This window comes from Parus major, chromosome 1A (assembly GCF_001522545.3).
Source record: "Parus major isolate Abel chromosome 1A, Parus_major1.1, whole genome shotgun sequence".
Taxonomy (NCBI): Eukaryota; Metazoa; Chordata; class Aves; order Passeriformes; family Paridae; genus Parus; species Parus major.
In genome coordinates this window covers 67,139,199-67,162,489 of record NC_031773.1, presented here as the reverse complement: position 1 = coordinate 67,162,489, position 23,291 = coordinate 67,139,199, and the positions used below count along the sequence as shown (strand labels likewise).

The window sequence follows — 23,291 nt, the reverse complement described above, 5'->3', positions numbered from 1 at the left end:
ATCTAATTTCTCAAATTAGCCATATTTTACAAGGACCAGAGATAAAACACTGCCCAAACCGTGGATCCAGCTAGCTTCAAGCTTAGTCAGAGTCTTGTAGCTGAGGCAGCTATCTCTGTGTTTTCTCAGTGTCTGTACTTTTGTACAGAATTATTTGCATTTAAATATTTGGATGGGGAAAAAAACCTAATTTGTTGGGTTTTGGTTAATCACTGGAATTATGTCTTGAGATTTTGCTCTGTAATTGTGTAAAATCAAAGATAATTTTTCTCTTTTCCTTCTTTTTTTGCCTAATCTTGAGGTGGAGCCCCGGGGCTCTGCAAATGCATCTGCTCTGTCCAGACTCCATCATTTAAAGCATTCAAACTTGTTTTGTGTGCTGTGGAAGGTTATGCTCAATCTTTAGCTTTATTTTCACCCACAAACAAGGTCCAGGGGGACATTAGGGCTGCTGCTGTGAGGAGAATTTTATTGTCAGTGTCAATTTATGTGGCAATTGGTGAAGTGTTGCACATCAATACCCTGGTGTGTGTGTGTGTGTGTGTGTGTGCTCCTTCTCTATCAAGTACCTCTAATGTATCTCCTTGCTCCATCCCTCTCATTTCAGAGGAGCATCTCTGAATTCCCTCTCAGCACATGGGAATTAATAATATTTATATATTATAATATATAATATTTAATTAATAAAATAAAGTAATAAATAAAATTAATAAAATAAGTTATAAATAAATAAATTATAAATAAATATATAAAATAATATATGTAATATAATATATGTAATATAATATGGTATAATATAATATAATATAAATATTAAAGTAATAATATAAATTAATAAATTAAATTAATAAAATAAATTATAAATAAATGGTAATTAAATATATAATATGATATGATATTATATATGATGATATGATATGATATGATATAATATAATATGATATAATATGATGTAATATAATATAATATAATATAATATAATATAATATAAATATTAAATTAATAAAATAAATTAATAAATAAAAATTAATAACCTGAGCACTGGGAATTAACAGCTGTGTCCCACTGACTGAGTGATGCTCTTTTTAAATCTCAGCGAATTTTGCACAGGCCTGCTTTAGCAGCTATTAGTTCCCAATGACATTCGTGTTCCTGAGGGGATCTTAAACTCATTGAAGGGTTTTTCCTTACTCACTGCAAGATATGAAGCAATAGAGTTATCTTTGATACCAATTTAATTAATTCTGCTGCCAGACACTGATGTATTCAGAAGGCTACCACGGATATTACACACCCTGTGTTGCTCATAGCCAGTCTAATTTAGTGTTCTGCACTTGTATTGGTTTTTTACCGTGGCAAAATCGAGTCAGACAATAATGCACGGATTTGGGAGAGCTTTATAGTTCATAAACATTGGCACATTCACATTTGACTTTGTCAGCAGAGGAAAATTAGTTCAAACAAGGTGCAATGATGCATTCACTGCTCTGGGAGCTTCTAGTTCAGAACTTGACACTGATAAACTGTTATAATTAATTCTTTCCATTTAATGAGATGGTTTATACTGTCAGCAAATGCAAGCTGTGATGTCAACATATTATATTGACCATCTTCCTGTATTAATTAGAACACAACTTGATGGAGTTTTTTCTTATGGAAGACCAAAAGACAAATGCAGTGAACTTTGTTTAACTAACTACACGTATTGAGGCAGCTCGTGTGTGCTTACCCAGAGTCAGGGAATGGTTTTCAGTGATAAAGCAGGAGAAATTGGGGGAAGTAAACTTCTTGGCTCTATTCCTGCATTTGTCATTGAGTCAGGCAAGTCATTAGACACAGTTTGAGTCCAGCTTACCTCTCTGTTTAATGGAGATAATAAGACTTTCCTGTTAGGGAGAGGGATTTTAAGGCTTAATTAATTAATATTGTGGAGCTCTTTGCCACACTAAAATGGAAGTCAAAATATTGCTTGCTGTAGGTTAAATTGTATGGAAGCAAAGTGTAATCTGATAGTGCTTTAATTTTATGCATATTTACTGAAAATTATACTAACTTGATTATATTGATGCTAACATCACATACTTCAGAGTTATTGGAGAGCTTGCACTAAAAATGGGTGCCACAATAGTTCACAGATTTGCATGTAGAGGGCTAAGAATAGCTGGTTACTGATCCTCTTCTCATTTGATGATTTTGTTTTGCTTTATAAGCGCCGAGAACGTGCCAGAAAAATTTAAAAAAAAAATTGCAGTATGTTTTGACATTAACAGACACTAATAAGTGGTACTCAGTGGAGCCAAAAAATAAAGTGATTAAGTAGGTCAGCTTACTTAAAGTATAGGGAATAAAAATAAGGTTAAAACAGAAGTGTAAATGGGTAGAAAGCATTAAATCCATCGAAGACTGCAATATTTGTACAGGTGTGCCCAGGTAATGGATTGGTAGTGACAAAGGAGGTGTTTTTAATGCAAAACAGTCTGGCAAAAGAGGGTATTTGAGATCCATGTGCTGGATTCCTACAGCACTGTGCATGGGAATGAGGGGAAAAGCAAGTGCTTGAACAGCTGAAGGTGATGTCAACCTCAAATTATCTGTGCCACATCAGGCTGCTGCAGCACCTGTCTCCTTTGGATTCTGGGGGTTAACTCGCTGCTGGACACGGGTTCTGCTCCTCAGGCCCTCTGCCAGACTCATGCTTGATCAGGTTTTTTGGATAAGGGATTGCCCAGAGTAAACATCACCTTAAATATCTGCCTGTGTGTTCTGCATGGATGATGATCTTAGCAGGAAGGTTCCAATGGACTTCTGTTACTATCTCCTTAAAAATATATTTTCCAACATTATTATTAGTTCCATCTCAGTGATAAGAACATGGCTGTCTTGTGTCTCTTTGATGTCTACTCTGCTCATGAGACTTTTGGGAGGAAGACATTTTCAGCCTTCATCCAACAATGTTTATTCCTGTAATTGCAACAATGGACTTATTCCTAGCAGAGTAACCAGCTTCACCTTTCTGATTACTGTCATGGTGACTACTCAAATCAATATTGCACCTAAAAGTGATAAAATGCCTTGATTCAGATTGGATGGATCAGTGCTTTGAGGATGATTGACAGAGCTCTTGCAGATAAGTCTCTGAGACTTAGAATGCCCTGAAAATTATCCTGAAAATCTGTGTTTTCATCTGGGTGTTGTCTGTCATTTTAGTTTCATCCTCCTTTCCACAGTAATTTCAGTTGACCTCAATATGTTGCATTGGTTTTTTCCCTAGCACAGTCTGATTTTTGTAATAAAGCATGTTGCCATATATAACAGGATCCCATTTCTCATCTCTGTCATGTGGAATTGCTTTGATGGCAACGCATTCAAATCCACCTTGATACTACAATCGTAGTTGTTTCACTCAGTGATGGGACAGAAACTGAAGGCTTGCTTCCTTTTTTAACAAGGGTTTTCATGGCCAGACATTTGCAACAATGCTACTTAAATTTGTGCCCTGGTGATCTGAAGCTGTGCCTTTCTGCTATTTGTGTGCATTACTGGAGTAGTGGAGCCATCTTCATTTCGAGCTGTCCAAGTTCAGAAAGCTCCTCCAGGTAGAAGCAGAGCTGAGTGAAACTCCTGGGGCAGGTGTCTAAGGAGACTGGGACAGTGGGGGTGGTTTGTGCTGGCTACATCAGGATGGGTTGACAATGGGTGTGAATCCCAAAGCTGAAGTATTCTTGAGATGGATGTGAATTATTTTTAGTGTCGCCCTGTGAATTCCAAGTGGAATTCACCAGGAGTGGACCGAGTTCTGAAGCCTTTTATGCTGAATAAAGGGTGTTTTCTCCTATAAACTTATCCACAGGCTTGAGGAGACATTTGTTACAGGAATGTGGTGCTCTGACAGAGTAAGCCAGTGTCTGGGAGCAGCCACAGCACTTCCCAAATTTCTAACCGTGAGCTCCATTTCCACTTCCTTCGCCAGACAGACAAAGGACATCAAATCTCATGGACACTGCCCTTCATCAGCTGCTTCTGGTTACACCCAAAGTTTGGGAGCTAATGAAGTTGGGTGCCTTTGGTTTTGCTGGTTTTTAGCCCTCTGCATGTATTTGGGCCATGTCAGCCAGCAGCCTGCTTCAGAGGGGCTGCTGCCGTGCGCAGCCTGAGCAACGCTGCACGTCTAATTATTGCAGCTGAAGCTATTATGCGTGGGAACACATTACCTCTCTCAAAGTCCCCATAATGTCATTTTGATGTTTTCTGTGCTATTGATCTGCCTCCAGCTTTGTGCAGCTTTCCTGAGCTGACAGAGAATGTCAGAGCTGTCTTGTCCGGGCCGCTCCAGCCGTTTACGAGGCGCTGGGCACGCGTTTGAACAGCTCTGTGGATGCCTGTTTGATGTGTGATGTGCAGCCTCCCAGGGCTCCAGAGTTTCACCCCGAGCTAATGCCAAGGTTCTACTCTATGATATGGAAATGCCAAGGTAATTTCATGCTTTGTAAAGCTCTATGAATATTTTTAATTATGACCAAAACGCCATGGAAATGAAGATTGTTCTGGGTTTCATTGTTGCATGTAGTTTTGCATGACTCTAATTTCATAGCAATTTAGTTCATTTGGCACTTTGAGATTTGTGGGTTGTCTGGAAGCATAGGAAAATGAACCCCATATTTGTCATGGGTTTGATAACCTTGGCTAAGCTAATGTGGGCACTCTTTTGCAGACTGCTAGCAGTGATGGATTTTATTTCTTTTTTTTTACCACCCCCACCTTAGAGACTGAAAGCCTCTGAAGTACAATATTTCTATTTCAGTAGAATTCAATGCCACACTGTAAGGACCACGTGGGTCAGGGCAGATGACAACATGTTGGCCTTCATCAGCTCAAACTTTGTGTTCTCCTCAGAATCAGTGGGAGTTGAAACTTGTAAAAATCCTTTCTGCCTTGTAGTAAACCTGGGGCAGCAGATGCTTTCCTTTAGGACACAGGAACTGGGGACAGCAGCTTAGGGCTCAGTTTTTGCTAGCTCCCCCTGACAGCACAGCCACCTGGCTGCCTTGCTCAGCTCTGCTGGGATGGTGTGGCTGGACAGTGCCCAGGCAGAAAGGGACCTGGGGGTGCTGGTGACAGCAGCTGAACAGGAGCCAGCAGAGTGCCCTGGTGGCCAAGAAGACCAATGGCCCCTGGCCTGGATCAGGAAGAGTGTGGCCAGCAGGAGCAGGGAGGTCATTCTTCCCCTGTGCTCAGCACTGGTGAGGGCACACCTCGAGTTCTGTGTCCAGTTCTGGCCCCTCAGTTTAGGATGGATGTGGAGATGCTTGAGCGCATCCAGAGGAGGCAATGAGGCTGGTGAGGAGCTGGGAACACAAACCCTGTGAGGAATGAATGAGGGAGCTGGGGTCATTTCTCTTGGAGAAAAGGAGACTCAGGGGTGACCTTATCACTCTCTACAACTCCCTGAGAGGTGGCTGCAGTCAGGTGGGGTTGGTCCCTTTCACCAGGCAGCAATTGACAGAATGAGAGGACACAGCCTTAAGCTGCACCAAGGGAAATTTAGGTTGGATGTTAGGAAAAAGTTCTTCATGGAAAGAGTGATAAAGTACTGGAATGGTCTGCCTGGGGAGGTGGTGGAGTCACCATCCCTGGATGTGTTTAAAAACAAGACTGTATATGGCACTCAGTGCCATGGTTTAGTTGAGGTTTTAGGTATTGGGGTGTTAGGGCATGGGTTGGACTCGATGATCTTGAAGGTCTCTTCCAACCCAGTTATTCTGTGAATTCTGTGATTCTCACTGAAGGGATTGTCCTAGGTATCAGGGTAAGCAGAGCAAACCACAGTCTTGGCATGTTTTCACACCCAGCTCTTCCTCTCTGGGCTGTGAAGGATCATTCCTGGAGGTGGAAGTCATGTTAGAAGACACAGTTGGCTGCCTGATGATATTAGATTGCTTTCCAAAAAATAAGGCATCCTATGTCTGCTGGAGTAAAAAATGCAAATCCTATTAGTGAGAGAGTGTGTTAGCTCATAATTGATGTATTTGACATATTAGTGTGCTAATTTATGTAAACTGGGCAGACTGTGAAAGATGATCATGAAAAAGGAAAGCAGGCTATTTTTAATTAACATCTTGCAAATAGGTGTGTAAAAACGGAGGGGGAATTTTATAGAGATGTTCCAACACTTACATTTCAAAAAGATTTTTTTCCCTTCCTACTCTTGGCTATCTTTCAAGTCCTCTGGAATGAGCCCACATATAATGTACAGGAAAGGAGAAATGAAAAAAAAAAATATCATGCATCATTCTGTTCTTTGTGTTTAGCAGTCTTTTTGACCCCTGAGATTTTGAAATGCTAAAGATTGAAGTTCAATAGCAAACATTTTTGCCTTAGCTGGTAAATCTACAGATTTTCTTGCTATTTCCATATAATAGGTAAAATTCTCTTAAGCCCTGCCAACCTGCTTTCCATGGTGATTAGAATACCTGACTGTGCCAATAATATATTTGCTGAATCTTCTCTTTTCTCTCTCTCCTTTGAATGAAATTCACCCCCTAGGAAGTAAATTGTTAGTGAATGAAATGGGATTTTTTTTTTTAAAAAATGAATACATTTATGATTTCAAGTGATTTTTTCCCCATTCTCATGTAGCTGCAGGCCCACTTTCCACACAGAGCTGCTTTTGAAATTGTTTACTCTGAGTGGCCAGTAATTGGCACAATTAATCAAACGGTGTGAATGATTGCTATAGTCAGGTCTTGTTGCCTGATTGATCAGCTGGGGTTTTCTGAGACTATAAAAATATATCTAAAGGAAAAATGGTGTTTAGTGATGCCATTTGGGAGCTGGGAGTGAAAAGGCACTGGTTTATTTCTATTGGGATATGGTACCCCCAAACCATGGAGAGAGAGAAAAAAAATTCAGCACAGATGCCAAGGAAGAAAAGGATGTTATCTGTGCAGAAGTTCAGCTCCTACTGTAAATTTCTGGGGAGAGAAATGTTTCCTGTAACCATGACTCAGATTTCTGTGAATCAATAAGGCCTCTGAGGGTCAGAGGAAGTCAGTATATTTCAGAGGTGAAAGGTGCTAAAAGTCTGTGGCTGACTGGAGCCCAATATTTCTTCTGGATATTTTTTTTTTTATTTTATTTTTATCTTTTGGGGGTTTTTTTTAATAAAAAGCCTGGATGGTTCTGCAATGTAAAGTACAGTTGAATTGCTGAGAATTACCCACCAGAAAGATCTACCCATCTTGAGCAGAAAAAAAAAGAACTTTTTTTTTCTTTAGAGTTTTTCCAACTTACATGGCTGTAGAAGTTGCTAAAGACAATCAGAAATTCCCAACCTTCCTCTTTCCCCAGTGGGACTGTGCCTTTGGCCTGCTTAGATCATAGACAAAAATGGAGAAGCAATTGCATCTGGAAGGGAGCACTGGGGATGCAATACAAAATAAGAACAGTGATTTATTTTTATTTTTTATTTTTTACATTTTTTAAATTATTTTTTTATTTTTATTTTTTTTTTAAATATATATTTTTATTTATTTATTTTTATCAACCACTTATATCCACTGAGACTGGAGAGGGAACTATGAGTAAAAGAAACATTTTGATAACAGGCAGGGCTGGTCAAATACTTAATAGCTCACTAAAAAGGTAAATATATGAATATTTTTAATATAGAACTATGTTCACAGAACTCAATCTGTTTCTCAGGCATCCTGTAGCATCCAGATACCCTGGGACAGATATAGGAAAGTTTAAATGTTAAATAATCTCATTGGCCTTGTGGGTATGTTTATTCCTTCCCTTCAGAATAAAAAAACAAGCCACAAAAAACCAGCCCAGTGCCTCTCCACACCCCATTGCAGTGCTAAAGGAAAGAAACATCAGACAAAAATCTTTCATATGCTTATTTATGAGGAAAAGATTCAATGTCAAAGACAGATTTCTGTCTGCTTTAAAAAAGGAAATGACCTTTTGCAGAATAGTTCACAGCTTCTCCTGCACTGAAAGACTAAAAAGCGGCTGGAAGTCAATCAGGTTGCACATCTGAAGTGTGTCAATCATTCTTGCTATGAAAAGACAGATTTAAACACAAAAAACCTGACAACTTGTTTGTTAGGGGGGCACACTTTTAGGAGTCACAGGGCCTGTCCTTCTCAAACTGAAATCCAAGATAAATTTGCACTTGAACAAGTACGTGCCAACCCATGTACGTTATTCTAGCCACCCTTTGCACTTGTTTTTGTTATTGTTTTATCCACTGCTGTCATTGAAATGGAAGGACTTTAGGTGAGAATACATTTAAGAAGGATCCACACTTTATTTTCATAAGTGCATTTGTCACTGAAAAATAACTTTGCTTCAAAAACTTCATGGACCAGGATGACTTCTACTTAAAATGGAGTTTTTTATAAACCTCTTTTCATGCCATGCTTATCCGGACTTGCTGAAGCCTGTAAATCTTCATATAAATCTGGGTTTATAGTGCAACTAGGAATAAATGCTAATTTACAGCTTTTTTCCCCAGGCCAGGCAAAGTTGGTAGATCTTACAGAATGTTGCTTTGGGCTTTTCAGGAAAAAGGGAAGAATTTACCATAAACCTTAAATCAAGTCCACATAAGCTACCAGCAGGAACACTTATACAAACATTTGAAACCATGAAACATCTTGATTTCTATTTTTCTCTGCTAATCTAGGGTGGTATATGGTAATTTATACTGGTTTAGTTAGGATGAAACATTAATGAAATTGTTGATTAAAGCAAACACCAGTATTTTAATTCATCAGGTCAGTAAATAAAGGTAAAAATCTGGCACTGTAACTAACATAACCCTCAAGGGGTTGATGAACTACCTGAGACGTTCTTGCAACTGTGTTTTTGTTTGATGGGGAGTCCTTGTAGGTGGTGCCCTCAAAATGCAAAAGGATTTTCTTTAAACCATTTTTGTCTGCTCAGGCTGTGTCCTTGAAATACTTTATCGTGCTCCTGCATGCTCCACATCAGAAAATAATTCCTGCCCAGCTTTTATAGTAAATCTGGTGAGTAGAGACAGGACCCTGTATCAAAACACGATGTGCACCTCTCTGTCAGGGCCCTCTGCTCTAAGTTCTCTGCTTCACTGGGGTCCTGCCAGCTGCATTCAGAGAGAAACAAAGTCTTTAAGGCTGCTTTAAGCCCAGAGTTTGTCATAGACCAAGAAAAAAATAGGATGTCTCCCAAGCAGAGTAGACCTCAAAGGAACAAGAGGTGCTTGTAATGCAACGTGATCTTGTCATAAATCCATGCTGTAAGGGAGGAGCTGATGATCCTTGTGGGTCCCTTCCAGCTCAGGATAGTCTGTAATGCCCTTTGATGCGTTCTGGGAGAAGGTGGCAGAGATCCACAAGTGCCAGTTTTATGGGAGTGATGGGAAGTTTTATGTGGAGAGAAGCACTCTCTGGTCAGAGAGCTGCTCTGTATTGCAGGAGCTCCACAAATTCAAAGGTCAGGCCTTTCACCGAGTCCTTGTACAGGGCTGTCTTGGTAAATGGGAACATGATTCAGCTTCTAGTGTGCCAAGAAGGGTTTTTTCAGGTATCTGGAATGTAAAGAAGAGAGGGTAAAAAAAAAAATAAATTTGTTCAAATCGCCAAAATCCCAATATCTGATTCAGCAAAAGCTGTGTTTCACTCCAGAAGAAATGTTCCCCATTTGAGCCCTTCTTTTCTGATTTTTAAGTTCTTCTCAAATGCTTCTGTGTTTTTCATCCAAATCAATGAAATTCCAACTTGTGAAGTGTTCTGCTGAACACTTCCTTTCCCCCTGAGCTCATGGAGAGGGTTATAGAGCATCAGTATCTTTCTCCAACTGACCACTTACAAATTACCCTATTTCTTTTCCCATGAAGAGATAAAAGTTATCTCATGGTCTCTGTTCTTAAAACTTTGCTGGTTTATTAGTAGACAGGCTGCTTTTATTGTTTAGATTCTAGAAAAAAATAAAGGTGACTCCATTTTCATAGATCCTCTGCTTTTTTTTCCTCTGCTCTGTATTTTTTTTCTGAAGGATTAGTTTCTATTTACAAATTGGAATCTTCCAAAGCTCTGACCCTTTTTTGAAAAAGCTGAGTAATGCTAGACCCCCATAACTTAAAGAGAATGCAATCCCTGAATTCTCCTGGCTGCATTTTCCTCAGCTTCAACAGCCAGATCAGAAAACTTTATTGTCTTGATACTTTATTGAAGGTTTCATTGCAGAAATGTTTCTCACTTCTTTTCAGCTATTGTTCTCTCTCTTTGATTCCAATAGTGCTGTCCTGAGGCTAAAATGCTACTAGAATTTTATACTTTTTTTTTTTTTCCTTTTAGCTATCTTTGATCTTTAGCCTTGCTTATGCCATCATCATTTTAATGTCAAAATGTTTGTAAATAAGTGGAATACTAGAGAAGAAAGAAGCAAAAAATACAGTCCTAAGGACAAAAATCACCGACTATTTAAGTTCAATTTACTTAATCAACAAGAGGTTCTCAGCCTAAAGTTCCATCTACAGCTCTCAAATACTGGTGAAATTTTAGTTTCCTAAAGAAATTCACATCTTTATCTTTCAGATAACCTCTCTTCCTTCTAAACCTGAATACTGAAGGAAATTTAGTAATGGTTAACCCCTTGCATACCTATTTCAGATAATGTTTCAAATGCTACCAGAGTGGTGAGCATCCAAGAGAAGTCTCTGTCCTTCACTGGTAGCATTGAATGTGTCTCTAAGGTCCCCAGCTTCTTATAAATGAACATATGAACATATGAATAGCATTTGCCTTTTGGATTTCTAAATTTCAGCTTTGTGTCAATATCTACACGGGGCCTGAATTTCTTCTTGGCTTTCTAGATTAATCCCCATCAAGTGTGGCAAATCTTTGCTCAAGGGCCCATTTCAGTAGAAAATAAGCACATCCCTCTCTGGCTTTGGCCACTTTGAAATCAAGCTTTTGTTGACTGAGTGTCCAAATTATAAGGAAATCAAAAATATGCCATGTATAAACTGGGCAGGGCTCTGAAACACAGATTACTTGTTGTCCAATTTAGCAGTGCTGTTAGAAAACAACTTTGTAATTGCTGGATATAAAGGACATTCCCACAAGACTGTGATAGAATTGATCTTGCCCATATGACTTAGAAAATCTGAAAACCATCCCAGAATCTACTTTCAGCCACTGCTTTATTTCTTTAAGGAAGAGCGAGATGGTGGCCCATTACTCTAAGTGATGGCACTACACCTAGATCCAAAGTTGCTCTGAAGTTTAACGCCTGGAACATAAGTGTTTATTACACTTGCAACCCTATTTTGTTTGAATTGATCTTTGTTATAGCTCTGATAGTGTCACCAAGGATGCACCCTAATTTATATCGGTGTGAGTGAGAGCGTGGTCTGTGACAAACCAGATTCTGAGGTCTTCTGATTCTGAAGTATTCTGAAGTCTGGAAAGACTTTCTGTTGTGGTGGTCGAATGGGGAAGGTGCTTAAGTACTTTGGGATTTTGTTTTTGTTCCTCAAAGTGTTTGGTTTTGTTGTTGTTTGTTTTTTTCTCTGGGGACATCATCTTGTGCCAGACTCGCTGGGGTGTTTGGAGACGGTCCTGATGAACCTGCAGGCTGGGATGCAGGGGGAAGACCCAAGAGCGGAGGTGACCTCGGTTTTCTCAGTGTAGCCCTCGCATCCCTGCGGGACAGAACGAGCTCTCCATCCCTTGCAGGTTCAGCCGTGTACCTCGAACTCTTGAAGAGCTGTCTACACGCCTAACGCGACTGCCGAGCGCAGCCACGGGGATGCTCTGCAGGGAAATAAAGCCCTAGGGGAGGGCTCGGAGGGGAGGATGCCCTTCTGCCCGCGGGGAGCCCTCGCTGAGGGCACAGAGGGGCCGGGGGCAGGGCGGTGAGGGGGGCCAGGGCGGCTCCCATCTCCCGTCTCCCGGCTCCCATCTCCCGGCTCCCATCTCCCGTCTCCCGGCTCCCATCTCCCGGCTCCCACCTCCCACCTCCAGCCCTCGCCTTCCGCCGGGGGCCGCCCCCAGGAGCCGGCGCTGCCGGAGCCGGCGAGCGGCGCGATCGCCCAAACTCCTGGGAGGGGAGACACCACCCGCCGCCGCCTCCTCTTCCTTCTCCACCTCCTCCTCCTCCTCCCCTCCCCGCCGCAAACCCCAAATAAAAGGGGCGGGGGGCGGCAGGATGCGCCGCTCGGAGGGGAGGTCGGCGCCGCCGCCGGCCGCCTGATGCCGCCGCAATTCGCCATTGCCGGGCACGGCTCGGAGCCGAGCGGAGGGAGGCGGGGGGCAGAGCCGGGGGTCCCGGGGGCAGAGGAGCAGCGGCCCCCCCTGCCCGGCCGCCCCCGCAGGCCGCCGTCCTCCCCGATGCCCGCCCGCCGCCGGCGGGGGGCCCCGGGGGCCCGCTCCTGTCTGCTCTGGCTCTTTGTGTTGCTGAAGGTAAGTGCCGGGGAACGGGAGGGCTGCGGGCTCCCTCCCGAGCGTCCTCCGCGCCGCCTTTGTGTGCCCGCCCGGCGGGCCCAGCCCCGCCGCCGCCGGCCCCGCTTTGTGCTGAGGGGAGCGGCCCCTCGCACATCGGCCCGAAAGTGGTGGCGGCCCCCGGGAGCGCTGCCCGCCGCCCTCTGCCCCCGCTGTGAGGGGCGGCGGGGCCGGCACAGGGGCGAGGAGCGCTTCGGGGAGCGCTGCGCTGTCCTTCAGCACCGCCGCCTTCGCGCTCCTCGCACCTTCACCCCTGCCAGCGGCCGCCGGGAGGATGCCGCTAACAAAGGGACTGGATCGTGTTGGGTTTTCCGTGGCACAGATGAACAGTTCTTTCCTGATCGGCGCCGTGCTGTGTTCCAATCTCAGCCAGGCTTCTCGGCAGATTGATTTTTTCAAAGTTCTGCCTCGTACCGCAAGCTTGGTTTCACATGACATTCTTTAATTTATTTTTTTTTATTATTATCTCTACACTTCAGCTCATTTAATGGTTTCTTAACTGAATTTAATATGCTTCGTGTAACTTCTAGAAGAAAATGTATGTACTGCCCAGGTGAATACAGCTGGCTGCAAATGTCATTGCCCTAAAGAACAGAGCTCAGCACTACTAAAAACTTTGTTGTATATTTGTCAGTCACTCTTAAGCAGAGCTCTGCAGCTAATGACCTGACCTTTCAGAGCCTTATAAATGTAAATGTTCTATGGAAATCATCAGGACTCCCTGTGTGAATAAGAGTTTGCAGGATCATGTCCTAGAACAGCAGTGGTGTCGCTTCTAAAATTGACATTGCATTGACAGAACTATTTAAAGGGAAGCTTTCACAGCATCTGTTCACATGTAGTAGTCAACTGTCAGCTGTCTCATTTTCATAACTGCTGAAACATACATTTATGCAAGATAAAATGTTAATATACAGACAAATTTGTTTTCTGTGGAATGTGGTAGTTTTTAAAAAAAAAAATTAAGACAGTAAGTCTGTGGATTACTGATTATGGCCCAGTAGAAAGATGTAGTTTCTAGTTTTTTCACAAACATAGAAGTGCACACAGTTTTAAGTAGCTGTTTTATCCCACAACCAGAGAATGTGCTGGCTCTGTGTCCTGGCTTTAAATAAAAAAAGAAAAAAAAAAAAAGTTAAGGTGTTTATGTGCTGTATTTTGGTTTTTTATTAGCATTGCACTGGTAAAATAAGACAGAAAATAGGTAGTTTAAATCTGTATTAAATGAAAAATAAATCTCAAGTAATCAGGTAAGGTTTGAAGGTATCCAAGGGCCCAGGTTTTCGTTCTGTTGGAAAATAACCATCACTTCTCAGCTGAATAAACTCAGGTCTGGGAGGACAAAGAAAGCTGATGAGCATTAGCAGAATTTTGTCATGTAAGAGAAGGTAAAGCTGCAGCTTCAGATGGAGGTGCATCAATATCTCCCTGTGTGACTGGATTACGACTTTGGTTGGATAGCAAACCCACTGTAATTAATTATCTCTTCATTGTTATTGGACACTACAATAAAAGAAATGAGACTTCAGGAGACAGTCAAAGTAAGTCTGCTTACAGGAGAGAAGTTGGGGAAGCAAGAACAATGCTTGTTTCACATCATTGCTATAGGACCATTTTCCTGAGCCTGAAATTCACTGAAGATTCTCCCAGATCTGTGCAATTTTTTCCAGCGACAAATCACTGAGAAGAACTCATTTCAAAACAAGGCATTTCCCCAGTTTAGCTCTTTTGGGTTCTACCAACTTGTTGCAGCAATACTAAGATTAACCAGACTCGATTTACTAAATTGGTGCTTCACCTGCAAGTTAATCTCATTGAAAAAGCAGTGGCATTGAACTGATGAATCTGAAGACAGGCAAAACTGATGTCTGTGTGCTTTCTGTTTCAGTGTTAGCAGCCCAAATGTCACTTTGCTAAGCTGAATCTGCTTGATGTGGCCTCGATGCCCATCTGGCAATTTGTAAAATCATCAGCAGACTTTGCAAAGTGATGAAGCTGCTCAAAGCACATTTTTTCTTCTCTTGTCTTCCAATTGTCATTATTTCATGGTGCCAACTTATTCCAAGTCCTGATGCTCTCTGAGGCTGCTGGGAGGGTCAGTGACAAGAGGACATCAAGCAGGGGTGTTGCCCACTGCATCTCATGCCTGACACGGTTGCCCATGGGCTAGTAAGGTTTAGTTCCTTCTTTCACAGGGTGATGTGAATGCTGTCTCTGCTCCAGGGTAGGAGCATAGTATTGCTTTTGGAAATCCAGCAATGTGATCTCGAATCTTTACCATTCTCCTTCTTCAGCAGGTTTTTAGTTTGTTTTTTTTTTTTTAATGTGATGGCTAATTTAGAAATTAGCAGAAGTGAGGCATCGTGTGCGAGCTCAGACCCCAGGGTGGATTCACAGTACTTGTGAGAGGAGCAGGGCCGTGTGTTTTCCTTCAGAGAAAACTCCAACCATGCTGCTGTAGGAATCTCTTTAAATATTGCCATTTTGCAGTGGGTCTGCATTCTCTGTTAGGTTGTTTCAGTCAGAATGGCTGGAAGGCAGAGTCTTCACAGCACCTTGCTCTCTAATCATCTCATTTTGGTGTGGCAAAGGCAGGGCTGAGCACAGCCCAAAGGAAAAGCTGTACTTCAGCTAAATAAATAAGAATGAAAAGTAGACACATTCCCTCATTCCTGTGACTGACGTTATGTTTCCCATCTTTTCTCACTGCAAGCCAGCAACCTTCCCTTAGTCATGACTCCACTGAGCTTTGGCCAGCTGAAATTCTGCTCTGGATGATGTCCCTGATGTGTCAGATGTCCCAGGCTGTTGGTAGCTTGCACCTGGGAGGTTTAAGGTTGCTTTGTTATGTTGTTTCTGGGGAAGAAGGTAAAGCTTAATTAGAAGACAAAAGCATCTTGAACAAGACAAACCTCATGCTGGGACGTTGTTTGCAGTCTGTTACACCTCTAAGATGGTCTGAGCAAGGCTCTCAGTAGGAAAATAATGAGAAAACTGGTTGTCACAGTGCTTCCATGTCTGGGCTAAATAGGAGCGATGACACTCTTCTGGAAAAATTTCTATGAGTAAAATAATGCATCTCTTATTTCCAGGTCATTGTTAATCAGTCTTATATATGCTCTTCATTTAAATCAGCTGCACCCTCTTACTTTCCCTTAGCAAGGACAACTTTTTTGTGCCTAGCAGGGTAGAATCTTGTCCAATACCACATCAGTTTTTATAGTTTGGTGTCATAGTGAAGTCTCAATTCAGGTTTACATGGACCAAGACATTCAAAGAGACTGAAGTTTTGTAAGACTTTACTCAACCTTACCCAACAAAAGAAATGTTTCTACTGGTGTAATTTTCAAGAATATCTACGTTTTCAGTTAATAATCTAAAACAAAAGCCTTACCATTAGGGTAAGCTCTTATTGAGACAAGTTTTATTTTCTTTCCTCATGGTCATGTTCTGCTAGTTTCAAAATAAAGAAAGACCCAAATTTACCTTGCCAGCTTGTTTTTGTGTGCAAAACAAATGTAAGGGTTCCTCATGATGGGACAGGCCCAGAGGTAAAAGTATTTTCTTCCTACCACTGCTCTGGGACTGTCCAGCCTGTGTGGGAGAGAAAAGCATCCTCCAAGGAAAAGCAAAGACTTTTCTTTTTAAAAAACTTAATTACAAATAGTCATCCTTGGCTCAAAATTTCCACAAGTCACGCTCTCTCGCTCTCATTTCTTCATTTTCATGGTTAATATCTAGATCAGGGTGATCCTGGAGGGCAAAGCCAAAGAAGAGGATGCTCGTGCCAAGTCATGTTTACAGAACTGCAGTAGGCACTTGCAAACCCCTCTCTGCCAGTGAAATAAGAGTCTCCCATTACCCTTTGGCAGATTTCCTTGTGATGAAATGACAGTGGACCATTGAAAAAAGATCTTTCATGCCTGCAGGAGCTACGAGCCCCAGACTCAAATTGTGCAGGGTCAGTAAGGCAATTTCTAGGTGGTATCACCTCGGGCAGAGGCTGCACTCAGGGGTGATCCCTCATCCAGGCTGAGATGGGCTGTGCTGAGTACTCTTACCTGGGGTGATCCTCTGGCAATTCATTACAGGGCTCTTGGGCAGGGCTGGCTGAACTCGAGAATCCCTCTAAATCTCTGCATTTCTGCTGTCACCACACAGAGCAATCCAGGCAGATCATGAAATGACCTTACAGAGCTTCAGAATGAATGCCAAACTGAACAGAGTCTTGTATAAATCCTTCTTGAGACTTATTTTACCAGACAGTCTCAGCTACGGGGAAGGGAGCTTTTTTTTTGCTTAGGCATATGAGTCAAGACAATAAATGTCAAAAAATAAACCTCTGAAGACAGGTCTATTTGCTAAAGAACTTAAAAGGCTCATAGCTAACTTTGATTCTAAGTGTTCTTTAAATTTATCAGCCTTTTTCATTGGAGAAGTATGCATTGTCATCCTGAGCATTCATCTTCTACTAAATTAGTGATTCCATGTTTGTTACTTGGAGTTTTAAAGATTCTGTTCTTGAGACAAAACTGAATTGGTTGCAATATGAAGAAAAAAAAGAAAACTTTGATAAATATTAAGAATATTCTGAAATTAAAATCTTTACACAGACTCGAGTACCTACAAGTGCACTAATAAAAATTAAGAGACTGATTTATTAAATGTTTGCCACATGAAAGTTGTAACTTCTTTTTTTTTTTTTTTCTTTCTTATTAAATTTCTATTGATGTAGAGTTGAAAAGGGGAAAATCTTTGAGACAAATGTGGCAACATATGCTAGCTGCCACATATGGAGTATAACAGATGAATAGAGAATGGGAAATACTCGAAACAGAAAGGTTACCTTGCTTTTCATAGCACTCTGCAATCTCAAATGAATGGCAGCCAGTGAAGGGAGCAGCTCCTAAGGAAGGAGTTTGCCATCTTTCCAGCCAGCCAAACGTGATGCATTCCATTTCTGGAACCCCCTCGTTGTTCTTGTGCTGGGAATTTATGGTGGCTGCTGGAGGGAGTTCCAGAAATAAAATTACATGCATCGGATCTGGCTTGCCATAAAGATAGCACATTGTATCAGGGCTGTGCTGGAATGAGCGTGGCAAGCTCTGCAGTTTCCCTTCTTGTTGAATGCAGGTATTTCAAAGTAAAGAAATGCTTTACAGTAAGTGTGAGTGATGAGAAATTTGATGATGCAGCTGACAGTAACAGGGAAGAGAGCTGAAATTTTAAGTGTGTTGGCCTTGAGGTGGTAGCAATGGAGATGAGAAGAGAGTAAGTGGGATATTTGAACAGAAAACATAATATTTGGGATGGTAAAATGTGAGCATGGTATTTAAGCACAAGCTCTGAGCACACTCAGAGGAGCTGAATGGAGATAACTGAAGTAAACAACTCTGAGCTATTATTCAATGTCAGCCCAGAGATTTAACATGAGGTAGCTGTTAGGTAGATAAGAACCTCTTGGGGGATAAAAATCCTAAATTCCTTTCTAAGTTCTCTGTAAAAACAGATGAGGTTGCCTGTCAGTCTACACAGTTATGATTTGGAAATGATTTGGCCTCAGCACTTTGCTCTGTTGTTGAGACAAGGCCCTTCTTTTCTTCTCAGAAGGGTTTGAACAGCTGTAGCTCCTTTGTGTGCCACAAACCTGCAGGTTAGTTGTGTTGATTTCCAGCTATATCACATGAAAGCCAAGTCTTTGGGGTAAGAGAGGGTAGGTCCCAGTCAGTAATTTGTCAGTCTGATCAGCAACTCCTTCAAGTTTAAGGGCTTTCAATAATTTCCTTGTCACATCCCCTAGAATCAGCCATGGAGGGGCTGTTGTTCAGTGCTGAGAGAAGCCCCCAGAGCAGGCAGAAAGTCCCAATTGTCTCATTCCCTTTGTGTAATTTGCTTTATTTGTCTTTTATCTGCACTGCAGCTATTCTGGATCATTTCCTATTTGTTCATATGGAAGTCATTTGATCGTGGGAAATCTTCACTCCTCATTGATCTATTAAATGAGAAGGAATGGTTTCGTTCCACTTACAAACAGCAAAGAAATGTTAAATTTGAGCAAGGGAAACAAAGCACTGGAAAAACCCACACACACCCAAAACCCCAACATCTATTAAATGTGGTGAAGAACAGTAGAGAGAACTGGGGGGGGAAAAACTAAACACATGGAAAGAATGCTAATTAGTGTTTTCCTAAAGTACTCCAAGGCAGATTTTAGGAAAAAAATGAACATTTTCCAAGAGCAATGGAATGAATTTATTTATTATTTGCTTAGCACTGCTGTGCTTAGCTTTGTTCTGTATGCAAAATACCTGCAGACTCTGCCTGCAGTCTGGAAGATAGACACATCAAAATAAAGATGCTCTAGATAACTTAGAAATTATTATCATACATGCCAGTTGCTGGTATTCTCCAAGGGCTGCTATACCTCCCAAAGAGAAGTCACAATTGTTTCCCCCAGGAGCTGAGCAGAGGGGTTTTTGTTGTTATTGTTGTTTGTTACTTTTTTGATTTTTTTAAATTCGGTATTGATTTCTACAGGATGTTGTTCTTCAGAGCTTCTGGACTTTTACATCGGTTTAAAACATCAAAAATAATTAATAATCAATGTAACTTTAATCCCTTCAAAGAGAACCCATTGACCTACAAAAAAATGCTTCAGCTAACAATAGTTTCATGGAAGTGACTGTAAGCAGGGCACGAGATGAAAGAGAGAAACATCATTCAGATAGTTTCCTTTGTCAAAGAGAACTTGTATTTGAAACAGAGAACATGGCTAATATTTTATTGTAGTCAACTTACTGTAAATTAGGTGTTTTGGGGTTTTATTTAATAATTTTCTTTCTCTAACTTACCTGCCTAATCTTGTACTGGTATTTTCTTGTGTCATCAGTGTCTGCTTCTGAGGAAAAGATGATGATGTCACAAAATCAATATCAGAGGATCCTATACTGTAATCCCTTTTCAGGGAAGTCCATTAAATCAATGCCTCTCCTTCTGTGAATAATGACTGTAGAATGAAGCCCTCTAATATCACTGTGGGAAGGAATAAGCAGATGGGATGGGATTTTACATAATTAACTAGCAGTTATTAAATACAAGAAAAATTATAATGTTTGCTGAAAGAGAAATGAATACATCATGAATATCTAAGTGTGTTTCAAAATGATGTCTGGTATAAAATTACTTCTCAGATGCATTGCAAAATATTAAAGTGTTAAACCAAAAAGGCTTTTTTATTTTCAAACCTTTTGGAAACTTACTCAGGACTGCATGGGCTTTGAAGCCCCATCAGGTTTCCTGCAGCAGCATTAGGGGAAATTGTGAAAGCCACAGAATGGCAGCACCATATGATGTCACCAGCATTTCACTGAAATTGAGGCACTCTGGGAATAGGGGACAGTAACTTTGCTGTCTCACCTGTTGTTTATGTGCAGCATCAATGTCTGTTAGCTGGCACCAGAACTGACGGGTTTCCTCTAATTCTTGGGAGCTATCAGAGAGTCTTCTGTGCTTCTGGGAACGGCTCCAAAGTCCAAGTGAAGTCAAAGGATGTTTTTATGTTGCTTTAAATGGGCTTTGGAGCAAGCTGCAGTGGGCAGAGCTGCAGCCTCAGCCGGGGGAGGCTGTGGGGTCTGACATGCAGCCAGCTGTGATGGGGTGGTGGCCTTGGGCTCACTGCAGTGCCAGCAGCACAAGCTGGAGGCCACGGGGTTGAATCATTAAAAACCGATATGATCACAGACAAAAACCCTCTAATTAATTAAAGTTGATGTTTATTCACCGGTGGGCAGCACCATAGTTGGCTCCAAAAGGTGTGACTGCCTCGAACAACATTCTCTTCCCTCTATTTATTTCCCAAAATCTCACATACAATACATATGCATAACCCCAGCCCCTCCCATCCTCATTTAGTATTAAAATGAAGCCTCATTAGTCCTTCATGTGCATGCAATCCTCTAGATTCGAGTCAGTGGTCTCAAAGGATGAAGTCAGGGAAGTCTTCATCAGGTCTCTGTGGCCCTCTGGCACGATCCCCTGCTTGGTGATGGATTGGTGCAGAGCCCAGGTGCTGGCCATTGTTCTCACTGGTTTAAATCTGCTCTTAAAATGGTTCACTCCACTTTCCTTTATAAACAAGCTCATAATAGCAAACAATAGAACAATTAGCTCTGGCTGAAGCATCTAATAATCATTAACCTACTATTTGCTTATCTGATTTACATCTTGATCATTATAAATTGCCTCTAGCTCTTAGCTAAAATCTTAACTCTTCAAGAATCATGATTCAGGATGGGTTTGATTTTTAGAATCTGATAGCTTGAAGAAGCTCCCCATCAGATAAATCTGGAGCAGCGTTCTTGTTTAGGGGGTAGCTGTATTGGCAAGAGTTGGGGTGCTGTAATCCACACCTGAGGCCAGTGTAGGAACTAACTGGAGTGCTTCTGCTCTGGAGGCTTTTCTCCAGAATGATGAGCCATCAATCTCTTCTTTCTCTTCCTCTGTTTGTTTCAGAGCCACTCAAGGAAGAGTTCAGATTTAAGGACATTTCAGCCTACAGCCCCTGTTGCTGGCATTGCAGCATTAACACAGATACATGGATAGATGGAAAACAAATTCTGCATCAGCATCAGTATCAGAGATTTGTATCTGGATCTGAAAAATCTGGCTGGTCCCTGCTTCTTTAATCATGATACCAAAACCCAGTGACCATCTGAGGCTTTTGAATTTCAGAACATAAACTCTCATCCTGCTCAGCTCAGGTGCAATGGGAGCACATCCATTATTTCCTAGACCCTTCCACTTACACCTTTGCAGCTAACTAGATACCAGCAGACTGCCATAGGTGTGATAATACAGATGGAAATAACAGTTCAAAATATACTTATTTGAAATGCAGAAATGAACCAAAATTTGAGAGTTGATTTAAGATGAGTATCTAGAATAATTCTTTTCTAATAGACAAATGCACAGCCAGTGATTCCAAGTTATATATTCAGTGGGAGAGCTGCTCCTGCTTGGAGGAACTCATGGTGAAATCAAATCCTTTGAATTCTTTCCATGAAGAAAAGTGGATGTGTTCTTAGATGTACGTGCAGAGTAATTGTAGAGATCAACTAAGCACTGTCTGTTTCTGCATGGACATATTTCTGTTTAAAACTTAGGGATTAGAGGGCTGCATTGTCAAAAGGCATTGACAATAACAGTAAATAAAGAGTTTTAACTTTAACTATAGTACTTCACAACAGCTTCAGATGGGATCTACACCATTATTTATTGTATTGTAAATATTCTTTAAAAATAATATTTAGGTTTTGGTGGTTTTTTTAAAAAATATAATGAACTGAACTTTGCAGGATCGTTTTTGCAAAGTATTTTGGCAACTAAATTCTGTGCAGCCACTGCCACCCTGATGGTGGGGTGGGGAGGAGAATCAGAAAAAAGAAATACGGGTTGGGATGAGAAAAGTTGATGTGTGAGCACCAAACTCTGTGCATTGAGTCACAGCCAAACTATCAGACAGCAGCTTTTCCTGGCAGGCATTTCTGCACAGGGTGATGCACAGCCCATGTCAGGAGAACAGTGAGTGTCCAGGTGGAGGAAACAAATTCTGGAATGTGTCTTGTAGGTGTGTTCAGCTTGGAGCAGAGCCACAGTGCCTTCCCCTGGACCACTGTGACCAGAATGGTTGCAGGTGACATTATTTCAAGCACAAATAAAACAGGTTTGTGGACATTATGAGGCTAGGAGATAAAATGGAAAAGAGACAGAAGCATTTTGGAACGTGCCAGAGCGTATCTAGCCAGCTTTGTCTGTTCCAGTTATGTACAAGGTTATTTTTGCATCCCTTCTGCATTTGGTAGCTAATCTTTATTAAAGATGTGACCTGTTTGGAGACTGGCTTTTAGTAATGATATCTTGTAACGACTGTATGGGATCAGCTGCTGGTTGTCAATATATATTGTGAGTAAAAATCATCTACTGATGAGAACTTTTCCATTTTTATCTGAAACATTTTTCTTCCTTTCTCCCCTCCCTGGAGGGAGGGATTTATTTCCATTACGAGTGCTGGTTATGTGATTAAATGAGAGCTACTGGACTATCACAGGTATCTAGTTGTTTATCCTTCCAGCTGGCTTTAAGCTGACAGCAAGGCTGGTATTTCTCACCCCATTGCACAGCTGGAGGGGTGCAGAGGGCAGCTGCAGCACCAGGGGAGAGAGGGAGGCCAGAGGTTGCAGTGGGGGTGTTGAAGGAGCAGGGGCTTCAGGATTGTCATCAGAAGGGTAAAGAATGTGGCGTGGAGGAGAGGCTGTGTGCATCTCACAGGGTCAGGGACACGTGGAACCCTTCAGGGCTGCAGAGGAATTCAGGATGGAGGGGAAGTCTGGAGAGCATCTGGTCTGAGCCTCTGCTCAGAGGGAGGCCAAGTAGGTCAGGGGCTCAGGGCTGTGTCCAGATGAGTTCTGAGCATTTGTGAGGATGGAGATTCCACAGCTTCATAGGAGCCTGCAGGAGAGGAATGACAGCCAATTAAGTCCTTTTAAAGATCACGAATTGGGACACAAAAAACTATGAAATTTTTATGAACCTGACTGTTCTGTTGTTCTGCAAATTCATTTTAAAATAATTTGGGCTATCTTTCTTTGTAGAGTTTCAAACTCTGGGTTCAGCTTTATGCTGAACTCTGCTTGTTTTCTTGCATTTATCAGTGCCTTGAAGCCTGAGCTTTAAATATTATATCAAGGATAAAATTCTTAGAGCTGCCAGTGTTAGCATGTACCTTAATTATCACTTAAGCTTTCT

At 41.6% G+C, this 23,291-nt stretch overlaps 1 protein-coding gene across 2 annotated transcripts in view; it reads left to right on the top strand.

Moving 5' to 3' along the window:
* The first annotated feature begins 12,048 nt into the window (after positions 1 to 12,048).
* The window catches only part of PTPRO (protein tyrosine phosphatase receptor type O), a 145,449-nt gene continuing 134,206 nt past the window's right edge, over positions 12,049 to 23,291 (top strand). Inside the window, exon 1 of one of the 2 annotated variants that reach the window (XM_015627740.2) lies at positions 12,049 to 12,449. In XM_015627740.2, the coding sequence (XP_015483226.1) occupies positions 12,240 to 12,449 (210 nt within the window). In that variant the 5' untranslated portion in view covers positions 12,049 to 12,239. The remainder of the gene's footprint in view (positions 12,450 to 23,291) is intronic. The other variant, XM_015627741.1, reaches the window with a different exon arrangement.